This window comes from Pseudopipra pipra, chromosome 6 (assembly GCF_036250125.1).
Source record: "Pseudopipra pipra isolate bDixPip1 chromosome 6, bDixPip1.hap1, whole genome shotgun sequence".
In the NCBI taxonomy this organism is placed as follows: domain Eukaryota; kingdom Metazoa; phylum Chordata; class Aves; order Passeriformes; family Pipridae; genus Pseudopipra; species Pseudopipra pipra.
Genome location: NC_087554.1, coordinates 47,381,611 through 47,393,998, shown reverse-complemented (window position 1 = coordinate 47,393,998; position 12,388 = coordinate 47,381,611). Strand labels below are relative to the sequence as shown.

The 12,388-nt window shown below is 33.3% G+C and overlaps 1 protein-coding gene across 10 annotated transcripts in view; it reads left to right on the top strand.

Annotated features, from left to right (window-relative positions):
- Positions 1-12,388, top strand: part of EML5 (EMAP like 5) — a 113,930-nt gene that overhangs the window by 39,757 nt on the left and 61,785 nt on the right. For all 10 annotated transcript variants that reach the window (XR_010431463.1, XM_064658934.1, XM_064658931.1 and 7 more), the window contains exons 7-13: positions 466-667; positions 1,734-1,871; positions 2,625-2,881; positions 5,312-5,524; positions 7,131-7,298; positions 9,110-9,216; positions 9,626-9,744. Coding sequence is in view for 9 of the 10 variants with exons in the window: in XM_064658934.1 (XP_064515004.1) it covers positions 466-667; positions 1,734-1,871; positions 2,625-2,881; positions 5,312-5,524; positions 7,131-7,298; positions 9,110-9,216; positions 9,626-9,744 (1,204 nt within the window). In the remaining variant the exon portion in view is untranslated. The remainder of the gene's footprint in view (positions 1-465; positions 668-1,733; positions 1,872-2,624; positions 2,882-5,311; positions 5,525-7,130; positions 7,299-9,109; positions 9,217-9,625; positions 9,745-12,388) is intronic.

Below are 12,388 nucleotides of genomic sequence, written 5' to 3'. Positions count from 1 at the left end.
TCATATACTATTAAGATGTTACAAAGAATTGGGCTCTTTGACTTTCTTACATATAATGCTTGTTCCACTGATGCTTTTGTCACCTAAATAATGTAGGTTCATCTAGCTAGTACTAAGGTCCATGGTTTAATCAGAAACTGTAATTTATAGTCTCTGCTAATTTTGTTGAAACTTAGAGACATTAAAGGCATAATTTCAGCTGCAAATGTCAGTACTTTATTTTTCCTTTATTGAAATAAGGCTCACATTTTATTTTAGAAATTTCTTAATACTAAACTTGAAAAGTTTATGTTCCAAGTGCAAGTATGTGTTATATGGAATAAATAAAAGGAGTAAATGGAGGAGTAAGAGAAGGTGTGTGGATACTTCTTGACATTTTCTTGCTTTTATGTTTTGGTGTGTGCTACTTTACCTTTGTTTCATGAATTCTGAGGATGTGTCTCTCAATAACAATCTCTTCTACAGGTCTGTCTGTAAGAAGTGTTTGCTGGAGAGGAGACCATATACTCGTCGGGACACAAGATAGTGAAATTTTTGAAATTGTGGTGCATGAGCGTAATAAGCCTTTCCTGATAATGCAGGGGCACTGTGAAGGAGAGCTGTGGGCCTTGGCTGTCCATCCTACAAAACCCCTGGCAATGACTGGAAGTGATGATCGATCAGTCAGGTTAACTCTTGTTTGTTTGTTTAACTGCATGCAGTTTTATACGAACAAATAATTTTGTAGATAACCTAATTGAAATGTGTGCATTTTAAAGGTATTAAAATGTGGCATTGAAGTGCTCCTACAGTTTAGGGATGCATGAAATTAGTGCTCGCCAGTAATAAAATATAGTGGAGGTATATATTTCCCCCAAAAAACCATATACAAAATTTGAAAAAATTTCATTTAGACTAATATTGAGCACTCAGAGAGACAAGTATCCTGTAAATGTTCCCTTTCCAGGAGCTATGTTAAGCATTCATAGGTTACAATGAAAAAAATGTAATAAAAACTTATATATTTTACTCTTACCATATTCACTTCTCCACATGCTGCAAATTAACTTTTAGTTTGGGAATTTCATCAAACTTAATGCATGCATTGTAAACAGAATATAAATGCTCAGAAAACCCACTAAATTAATCCCTTTTACAAGTTCATTTTTTTTTTGTCAAAAACACCTTTACTTTCTTAAAAATATCTTAAGTGTAACATGATTAAGCAAATCAGTAGTTCAGTTATTAATATTGAAATAATACTCTAAAATTCCAGTTATATCTTGTAAATGATAGATGTTGTAATGTATCTTGTAGTAAAAACTTACATATTATAATATTATTAGTTATTAGCAGTTAATGACTTGTTAGTAGAAAAAGTTATTTATACTGATCAAAGTCTTTATAATTGTTATTTAATGTTCTTGGCTAAAATGATTAGCAAAACCGTAGAATTTTCACAGGAGTGGTCTGAAAGTATATATTGTCATGTTATCATTTTTTATGTTCAAAAAATCAAACAAAATTAATCTATCCCTGCATTTTCTCATTAGATATTTTCTCACCTTTTAAAATATAAAACTATTCCTTGCTCTATACAAAATTCACACTTTTGTTCAAGATTTTTTTTGTGGAAAATTATTTTAAAATAGGACACTGCCATGTCCGACATTCTTCAGAAATTGCGGACTTCATCTTACCTATGACAAAGCTGCAAACCCCTTTTTACATTTGAAATAATTACTTCATTTTAGAATTTGGAGTTTAATAGACCATGCTCTGATTGCCCGGTGCAACATGGAGGAACCCATCCGCTGTGCCGCAGTCAGTACTGACGGAATCCATCTCGCTCTTGGGATGAAGGATGGCTCTTTCACTGTGCTGCGAGTCAGGTATGTTACCAAATTAAAAGCGGATACATTATTAACTCCTTCAAGCAGATTATCTAATTGTTTTTATAGATTGTATGTATACTGACACTGTAGTGACCATACATGTGGTCACTTAAATTTTTGTTTTAAATTACATCCGAGCATTAAATTTTAATGCTCGGATTTTTTAAATGTGCTACATATGTTCATGTTGTTCTATAACAACCCATTTGAAAAAGTGTATTGGTCTATTTACAGAGAGTGGCAGTGTTCTAGGAAATGTTTTACTTTAGGTTTTAGCTTTATTAATTATTCTTGAATTACTAAGAAATTTTCATTCATAAATTGTTTTCCTGTGTTGGAATTTCGCTGTCAGCACATCATGCATATAAAACCAGTGCTGACTTGTTGCTGAAATCCCACAGTTTTAAAAGGAAAATGAGATCTCTGTCTCATGTCAGTGAAGTTTTCTTCCCTGGGTGAATAAAAATCTGGTAACCTCCCTGATGAGGTTTTCTTGTGGACCCAGTTTGAACAGTTCCTTTTGTTTGCTCTCCCTCAGCCCAGTGCAGCACCTTCTTGTGTCACTGTTCCCTTCTCTTTTTTTTGGCCATGAAGCCCTAACCAACTCTAAAAACAGCAGTTTTGTGTTTACACATGGGATAGTTAAGTTCACTTAATACTTTCACAATCTTGTTCATTTTTTAAGACTGGGAACTTGACACTGTGATAAGGCTCTTCTATGCTTATGACATGCTTTCTTTCATACTACAGAGATATGACTGAGGTTGTTCATATCAAAGACAGGAAAGAAGCTATTCATGAACTCAAATATTCTCCAGATGGGAATTTCCTAGCTGTTGGTTCCAATGACAGCTCTGTGGATATATATGGTGTTGTTCAACGATACAAGAAAGTTGGGGAATGTATTGGATCTTTAAGTTTCATTACGCATATGGATTGGTCTTCAGACAGTAAATACTTACAGACCAATGATGGCAATGGAAAGAGACTTTTTTACAGAATGCCAAGTAAGATTCTGAGTTGTCTTTATGATATTCGTTACTTACTATAGAAATAATGTATAGTAGTTTTGTAAAAAAAGCCAAATGTAAATCCTAGTTCAAAGCATGTGGTTATAGTGAAATTTTTTTGTAAGTTTGTATAAATATTTGCTATATTTGAATAAGTACAGCATTTTTATGGTAAAGTTACTTAAATATTTTTATCCTTATATGTTTACTGTCCTTTATAATGCCAGATATGTTGGCTTATAATTTGTTTTATTTCTTAAAAGTAAATTTTTGCTCTCACTTTTTTAGAAGGAGAAAAACGCAACATTGAAATTCAATTTTGCAATAGCTTAATAGCTTTGTACTTGTGGAGCTTGGTTATTAAATGAATTACCACTTAATTGCGCTGTAGGTTTTTTTTAAAATATGTGAAAAAATCAGTATGTTGCGGCTCAGGAGAGTAATTTGATTTTCCTGAACTGTGTTTGCAGCAGAACTGAGGAATTTAACTTAAAAGAGCTTTTACACTGAGAAACTTTTTGATAGCCCCATTATTGTAAGTGTTTTCAAGATAACACTCTTGAAATCTTGACTGAACAATCCTTTATTGTTGAAATAATTTCCATCAAGACAGTTCCCTCTGTAGAGGACATATGCACATATTACAATATCTCAAAGCTTCAAATTTAAGTAATCCTGATTAGAATATGCCAAGGGCAGTCTTTATCACAAGGTTTGACTTCTTTCTTCTGTCTATTATATACACTTTTTACATAATGATATTTTCCCCACTCATCATATTTTTAGTAATTATGTATTATCATCACCACTTTTTACATTTTCCCTTCATTGTTGTGCAATATTTATGCTTTACACTGTACATTAGTCACAGATCCATGCAGCTTTTTGTGACTCTCTTTGCTGAAGCATCTAATTAATTTTGATTCTGTGTAACGAATGTGACAGAAGATACATAAGAAAAGATAGTAAGAACTTAGACAGTAACAAATATACACACAGAAGGAGCAATTTGAAGTTATATAGGCAGCTTTGAGCCTGGAATTTTTTGTATGTTAGAATGTGGAATTTTAAAACTTTGTTTATGAAAAAAGTTGAGCAAAGTCAGTGGAGATAGAGGAATGTCCTGATATTTCAAAATAGTATTCAAATTGTGTAACACTTGAAATTCCACTATAAGTGAGTAGAGGAACTTACAGTTTCCTGGTACAAGATCTGTAGGACTTAGTTATCGATATAACCAGTTTTAGTAGTCATTATTTATATGGATTAGTAATTGAAAGAGATTATAAGGTAAACCTTGTCAAAGGTTGCAGTTATTTTATCAGAGCTGAAGGATCTTCTAACAGGGCACTTGAGTTCCTTTCCAGATTTTGGAGGGGTATGTAGTAGTTAAAATTTTTCTTGAATGTGGGAGGTTTGTTGTTGGTTTTTGGTTCGGTTTTGTTTTTTTTGGTTGTTTGATTTGATTTTTTTTGTTTTGTTGGGGTTTTTTTAAGTCTTCATTTCTGCTTTGTTTGCCATTTTGCTTTCTTTTCTCTAGGGCTGTTCTTTATTTACTCTGTTGAGTCCAGTACACTTGAGTTCTTCCTTGCTAGGGCAATCCTTCTGTTGAAAACTTATCTTCTTACAGTGCTTGTGGCAGCTCTCCCCTGCATCTTATCCCATCCCATTTGCTTCCACTAGGCAGAATCCTAACTACAATAAGAAAACAGGAAAAAACATGGCCTAGTTGTCTTCAATTTTGTTACCACTAAAGACTGAGAAGTGAATTTTGTTGTCCCGCTCAGGTTTCGCAGTTGTGTGTTCAGTCCAACTCACAGCTTTCACATTTGCTTGCGTCGTTCCTGTGTTGCTCCTGCACTCTGCTTCTGGCCCTTCCAGAAGACACACTATTTATTAAATGTGCCTTTGGTCTGACTCCGTTCTTCAACTCTTATGTGAAACTTTGTGGGATTGGATCACTGTCATTATGAATAGAGCTGGTGGTGAAATTGATGTAACAAGGATCCAAGCATAAAATTGGTGTTTTCAGTAATTTACAATGGCCAAATCTAAATGAGTTCTTCATTTTTTTCTCAAAATAATCCAGGTTTCTAGAGTCATTCAGCAACAGAATTTTTCTGAACTTTATCTTAAAATGATTACATGTGTTTTTTGGTAAACATTTAAAAATAACACAACCTCAAGAGATACCAAGACATTATAAAAGCTGTAAAGTACCAAAGCCATGATCTTCTGTTAAGTAGTCTTGAGAAGCCTTACTATTGAGACTTTTGGTCATAATAGGGAATATTAGATCAGGACAGTGTCAGAAGTCCATTTTTATTGTGTCTCACTTGGATTTGATTTCTAAAAGATTTTTAAAATGTTACATTCTTTAAAATTGCGTAAGTGAACATTTAAAAATGACTCTATCTTTCTTCTTAGGTGGAAAAGAAGTAACGAACAAGGAGGAATTAAAAGGCATTCAGTGGGCATCATGGACCTGTGTTTCTGGCCTAGAAGTTAATGGAATCTGGCCCAAATATTCAGATATAAATGATATAAATTCCGTGGATGCAAATTTTATTGGGCAAGTTATGGTTACAGCTGATGATTATGGAATAGTAAAGCTCTTTCGATACCCATGTCTAAGAAAAGGTAGTACCTTTAAGTTCAATTAAAAAAGTATTTTTGAATTTTTGTTATTCAAGAAAAATTAATTAGAAGACTGGGGTTTTGAAAATTATATAAATGGCTAATATTTATTCATGGAAGTTTAGTTAGAGCTCAGAGGTAGAGAACAACAATAATTAGCTTGTGTATTGAGAACTGTAATGTTAACAGTATTTTATTTGCATTTTGAATGAGCTTTACTTTATTTTGTAAAATAGTTTTCTTTTGTTTTGGTTAGAATTCTGTGAGGTCACTCAGTATCTACCCTTTTATGAGATATATATCTTTATGTATTTCACCTTGTCATCAAGTAGTTTTCTTCCTTTCTCTGAGTATGTGATAGAGATTTGGGCTAGGAACTAGAAAAAAATAACTTTGTAAATTATTAGAGGTAATAAATAAGTGACCAGTGTATTGGTCCTGTAATCAGGGTATGCTACTGTATGTTATTTGAAATTTTAAAACTTTTCCAGTAGTTTTCTCTAATTTTTTCTAACAAGAAAGGACAAATCTTGTTAAATTTTTTAAACTGAGGCCTAAGGTGAGAGATGTAATTTTCAAGTTTACTCTTCAGGACTGAGTGAACAGAGGAGATATGCATATCTTTTTAGACAAGAAAGGCTTCATTGTTTCAGAACTGTGTGAAAAACTCCATTTTAGACACCATTCATTGGATTACCTCATGTACCAATAAAAGCCTTTTCACTTTAAACATAATCTGGAAATGAAATGGTTTTGAATATCACCTTTTACAAAAAGAGTGGAAAAAAAAAATGGGGGAATATCAGTCTTTAAAAACAAACAAACCAACAAGCAGCACCCAAATCATTTCTTTAAGTACATATTGCTTGAAGACATATCCTAAGACCCATCCGTGCAGTTGTAGCCAGCATTAAATGTGAAGGTGTCTAGAATGGAGTTCTTCAAACAGCTCTGAAACAATGAAGCCTTTCTTGTCTAAAAAGATATCTGTATAATGGAGTGCTGTTAGGAACTTCATTTTAGTAACTGACCCAATGATTGTGTTGTAATTATGTAGCAGTTGGTGAAAACATTAACTTCATGTAGCTATACTACTACTACTACCAGTTCTACTGCTGCTAAACGTGGGAGCATAGGAATTGCTACAAGTGCTTAGCACTCAGATTGCACAGTGAGAACCAGTGCTACAAGCACATACATGGGGGTGTTTTCACAGACCTAAAAATACATGATTTAAATAACTGTATATTTTCAATGTAGAAATAATAATTGTCAAATTCTTGGTTTGTAAGAAATAAAATAAAATTAATACAATAAAATTAAAAAAATTTAGATCTCATACAGGATGATCATATCTCTTTTCTTCTTGTATTTGAGTTGCTTAAGATATTTTATTTTGAAACCCAAATTAAAAAATTTATCTTAAAGACAGATTAAAATTTTTGAATACTGCAAAAAGTTGCTGCTATTAATTAAAGTATTACTACTAATTAGAATATATTTATTAAGCTATTACTTGTTATAAGGGTTCCTTAATGTGATTTCCTGAGGTGCTTCTGAAACATTTATTCCACAAATACTGAAAGAGATTTTTTTATTCTTGTTCTAGGAGCAAAGTTTAAAAAATATCTCGGTCATTCTGCTCATGTGACAAATGTCAGATGGTCCCATGATCACCAGTGGGTTGTTTCCATTGGGGGAGCTGATCACTCTGTCTTTCAGTGGAAGTTTGTACCTGACCGGAAGTTGAAGGATTCTCTTCATATAGCACCCCAAGGTAAGCAACTTACTGAAAAAACCACCAACAAAAGGGTGGAAGGAGGGGAGGTTAAAAGAGAAGTAAAATTCTTTGGTGCACTATCAAAATAAATATTCAGAATTGTCAGTCTGCACAAAGTTTTTGTTCTTTAAACTTTGCCGCTGCCTGAAATACCTGATAGAGTTGCCTAATACTTGCCAATACCCTATATGTTCAGGTTAACAAGAATGTGAAAAATCCCTTCACTGCTGTATTTCCTGTGCAAAGGAAAATTTTAAAAGTTCAGATCGTAGATACAAATTTTTGAATTCTATACATAGCATACTTTACTAAATTGACAACAATTGGATGCCCAGATATCACTGGAAAAATAGACTTTTATACTCATTTGATTAAAATTTTGAAGTGTTTAGATGATTTAAGCATTATAGCTGATTACTTAATTTTAGTGTTTTTTTAAAGCAGCATATAGATATTTAATATTTGGGAAAAATGAAGATCATGTTTCCACCAGTAACTAATACAATAATTATTCTCATGACTGAGTTTCCTAAAATCAAACAATTAACTGAGTGCCTCCCCTGAAAATTCCTAAAGGAATTTAGAGAGAAGGGAAATAAGTATATAGAGTTACAATGAAATAGGCTGTTTCACCATTTAGTTGCTAAGATCAGATGAATATATATCAGTGTGGACTCAGCAAATAGGTAAATGAATACCAATTCTGTGCTGAACTTGTCAGTGACAAATGCAGAAAGAAACAATAGTTCTCTTAATCTCCTAGACAAAGCCTTCAAAAAGCCTTTAATTGCTTTTATTCTTCATAGTATGAACTCCTTTTCAACTAATTATTTCCTGTGACCTAAATTTCTCTATTAGCTGCTCCTTCTCAAGATAAAATTCCTACATTTTACTGGATTCCCTGTTCCTGGATATATAGCCTTACTTCTGTCTATCTGACAGTATGTGTAACATACATCTGCTTTGTCACATGATTGATAATTGTCCTGTTAGTGGCTTTCCTAACTCTGTAATCTTCTACCTTTTTTGTTAGCAATATTGGTTTTCTCTAAATCACTGGTAAAAATAATAAGTATTACAGCTCCAAAGATAGCTCTTTATTTCATTATTCTATAAACAGTCCTTACTGAGTGGTGATTCTCTTGGCAATTACATTTTGAGACCTGTAAAATCCATTTGTGTTCTAGACTGTCTTTAAGTCTGGTTTCTTAATCAAAAATTGTACAACATTCAATAAAAGGTTGAAGAAAGTTCAAAATAGATTATCATTTGTCAGGCAGGACATTCTTCTCAGTTTCTGGAATGGAACTCTGCTACAAGATGTAGTCTGGCTTTCCCTACATGTAAAATTTTAAATGACTATCCTTTTTCTCAGCAGTCACCAAAAATTTTGCCACTTTCTTCCCATATGTAATTTTCTTCCCCACTTATCTATCCAAAGAATTTCTACTCACCTCAATTGCTCACTTAACCATAAGTTTCTCTTTGGAGCCCCTCTCTTGATAGTTTTCTGCAAGTCTTAGGTTCTGCTTTGTACTCATTACTTCATTCTCTTCTGCTTTCCTTTTTTCTTGACATTAATGTTGATGAAATAATTTTAATGAAAACTATCTTGCTCCTATACCCCCCAAAATTGTCATATTTAGGAGTTGGCTCATTTCTAATGTAGCAGCAGAGTTGGTCCTGTCAGTCTGCCAATTATTAGCAGTTATTGTTATAATTAATATATGCATTGATTATCAAAGCAGAAGCATTAAGGTTTGTACTTTAGGTTGCTTCATTTTCTGTTTCTGTTTTCTTGGTGACAGAGAGTCTGGTTGACTCCAATAGTGATGAATCAGATTCAGATCAGTCTGATGTTCCAGAGCTGGACTCTGAAATTGAACAAGAGACCCAGATCACCTATCGTCGACAGGTAAAGATTTTGGTTTCAGTGGCAGTTGGAATACTTCCCAGGGTTTAAGTTGGTCTTTTATGAAGACTGTTGAAATCTGAAAACTGGGAAGACTGAGAGCTGCATGGGAACTGACCAAAAGCTCTAGAATTGTTATTACCAGATGCATTCAAAATATTAATTAATGGATAATTAATATTAAGATTACAATTAAGATTAATATTAACAGAGAGAAAAATTATTATATGTATTCCTAGCATGCTCTACTGGAGTTTTGGTTGCAATTTAAAAACAAGTTACACTGTACAATCACTGGCTACAGGTATTGGAGGGGTTTTTCCCAGTGGTGTCAGGATAACATTTTTGTGGGTGATAGCTGTGCCTGAATTCTCGGAAACATGCTGATTTTTAAGTATGCTCATTCTTAAAGGTTTACAAAGAAGATCTACCTCAACTTAAAGAGCAATGCAAAGAAAAAAGAAAAAGTGCAGCTTCTAAGAGACGTGAGCGAGCTCCAGGGAACAGTATAAGACTACATTTTGTTCATGGGTATGCAAACAAGGATTCTTTAAAATATACAAGCAGACCGTTTGTGTTTTGTAGATTAGTATTTATAATTTAATAATACGATGAAAGACTTTCAGGTCAGTTGCTTTGTGATTTACTATTTTTGTTTATTTCTGTAAAGATAAATTTACACTAAATAAATAGAAAGCTTTGATGCCAACTTACTAATTCTGCACATAAATTCTGAAGAGAATTTGCACTGAAACTTTAGCTGATACTTACTATTTGAATACAGGTGACTAAATAAAGTATTCAATAGTTTCACCCATACTTTTCAGTATCTGCAAAGTAGTAGTTCTCTTTGTTGTATTATTTTGGTAGCTACAATAGAAACTTGGTGTAGTTGAAGATGACTGCGTGCCGTATTAAGTGGTGTTTCTAGCAGTATTTTATTAAAAAAGATATATAAACTGTACCTAGTCTGAAACAACTTACATATTCCTCTGTTAGTTTAGGAACTAAATTTAGTTTTAATAGGTCCTGTAAGTTTGTTAAAATTCAGTTTCAGTCTTTTTGGTGCTAATTTGAGTAGCAGAACGACTTTCAGATGCATCCTTGAAATCTTATGATTTTGTCTTTAGGATTGGTAGTCTCCCATAACTCCATAAGTGAAGAATGTTTATCAGAACAAAGATGTGCTGTTTTAAAGCAAACTGGCATTAGATGTTACTGCATTAGAATAATGATCAGAAATCTAAATTCGCTTGATACAAAACAAAACTAAAGCCTTTATTCAATTAAGACATTGCAAATCAGGTAATACTGAGTTTTCCTTTCAAAAGATACCTCTTTGCAGGAATACAGCTTCTTTTCAGACGTAACTAAATGCATAGATAAGTTACTGATACTGTCTGTCTTTATAATGGCACTTAAAGAATTGTCAAAGGGCTCCACATGGAATGCTTATTAAATTAATAGGTAGTCATTCAACTCAGCAACTTGGTCTGTAGAAGACATGTGATCTGACTAATAGCTTTGGAAATAATGACAGCTGGAAAGCTTGGTGCAGAGTTGGCTTGTGGGTTTTTTTTGGTTGTTTTTTTTTTTATTTCTGTTTTTGATGCTCCAGAATTCTCAGTTGAAGATTTTTATATCAATATAGAAAATGCATTAACGTGGGTAACTGCTGTATATAGTCTTTAAAATTTGGTCTAAGAATAAAACCAAATGATCCTGAAGAAGATGTAGCACAAGCAAGGGTCCTGGATCTTTGGTATTATTGTTATTTCCTTCACAACAGAAGTGAAGCTTGACCAGAATATCCAGGAATGACCAGAAGTAGAATGTCCTGTTGAGTTCTGTCTGGTTACCCAATGGGCATCAAGAAAACTAATGAAGAATCCATGCTGAACAACAGATTTTTCTCAATGTCCAGGCTGTTAACTTTAAAGTGACCCACATCCAAGTGAGTAATAGGCATATTCTCTGATTCAGGAAGTCTGCTTTTCTTCATCTTTCTATAGCTGCAATGGAAATGACTTGGATGTTCCTTGAAAGTGTAAGATTAGTGGTGCTTTTTTGAGTTAGGGTAATAGGAAGCTCTTTTTCCTTTCTTTGTTTTTGAGCTTGTTGGTTTTGTGTTTTGAATTTGACAACTACCTTGAAAGATGAAATTTTAAAAATCTCTTATATCCTGTAAGAAATCTTTTAAACCTCTGGTTACTTTCTGCTTTAGAAGGGCATAAAAACAATACTACTGATCATATGCACCAGCCACTGATTACTATGGATGAGTGCATCTTTCTGTAGATGAGAGAGATCTGAGGCAGTCATGATCTTTGAGTGCATTTTTCTGTAAGAGATATGATGCAGTCATGATCAAAAACATATTATTAAATTGGTGTACTAGTTTGGCCTCTTTTTGACTATTCCTCTATTTTAATTTTGCTATGTCTTTGGCAGTGGTGGTGGTTCAGAAACATGAAAAGGATACATATTTTAAAATATTCAGAGGAACCTTTTTCTCAGGCTTAATGCTTATTATGCTTTCTTTTTGCTGTCAGGAAATAAGGATGCAAATGTAATACTTATGCCCTGTATTCTTTCAAAGCTATGCTGTTGATTTCACAAGAATGATTTTTTCTTTAAAATTTTTTTTAAATATTCATAGAATCATAGAATTATTTTTCAATATTCAAAGATCTAGTTTGAGTTTCAACATATTCATTGAACTACCCTTATCTTAAGATGGTAATGGTTTCAAGATGACATGGAAATGCTTTTGAATGAGTCTTGCATGGATTCCTACAAGTACCTACAAGTAGTATCTGAAGGGAATAGGCTATGAGTGGGTTTTGTTGCAAAAACACCATTGCCATGCAGAATAAGTTTATTTAAAAATAAAAATCACCACCTTTGTACTAAAGACTCTATTCTCAACCATGTTCATTTTGACATTTGGTTCTTCTAGAGATTTTTAGTGGAGGGTTGGACTACATTTGGAAATGTCCCATGCATACTTTGAAGAGTAACATAAAACTTTTGAAAACTCTTACAGCATCAGACAAACTATGAACTTTGACTCTTTTCCCAGAGAGGACGTTACTTGTGAAGTTGCCCCTTAGCTGGCTTTAACTGTGGGTAGGACCCAGCTTTAGGTTACAGAATTCACAGTTGTGTGCCTAAA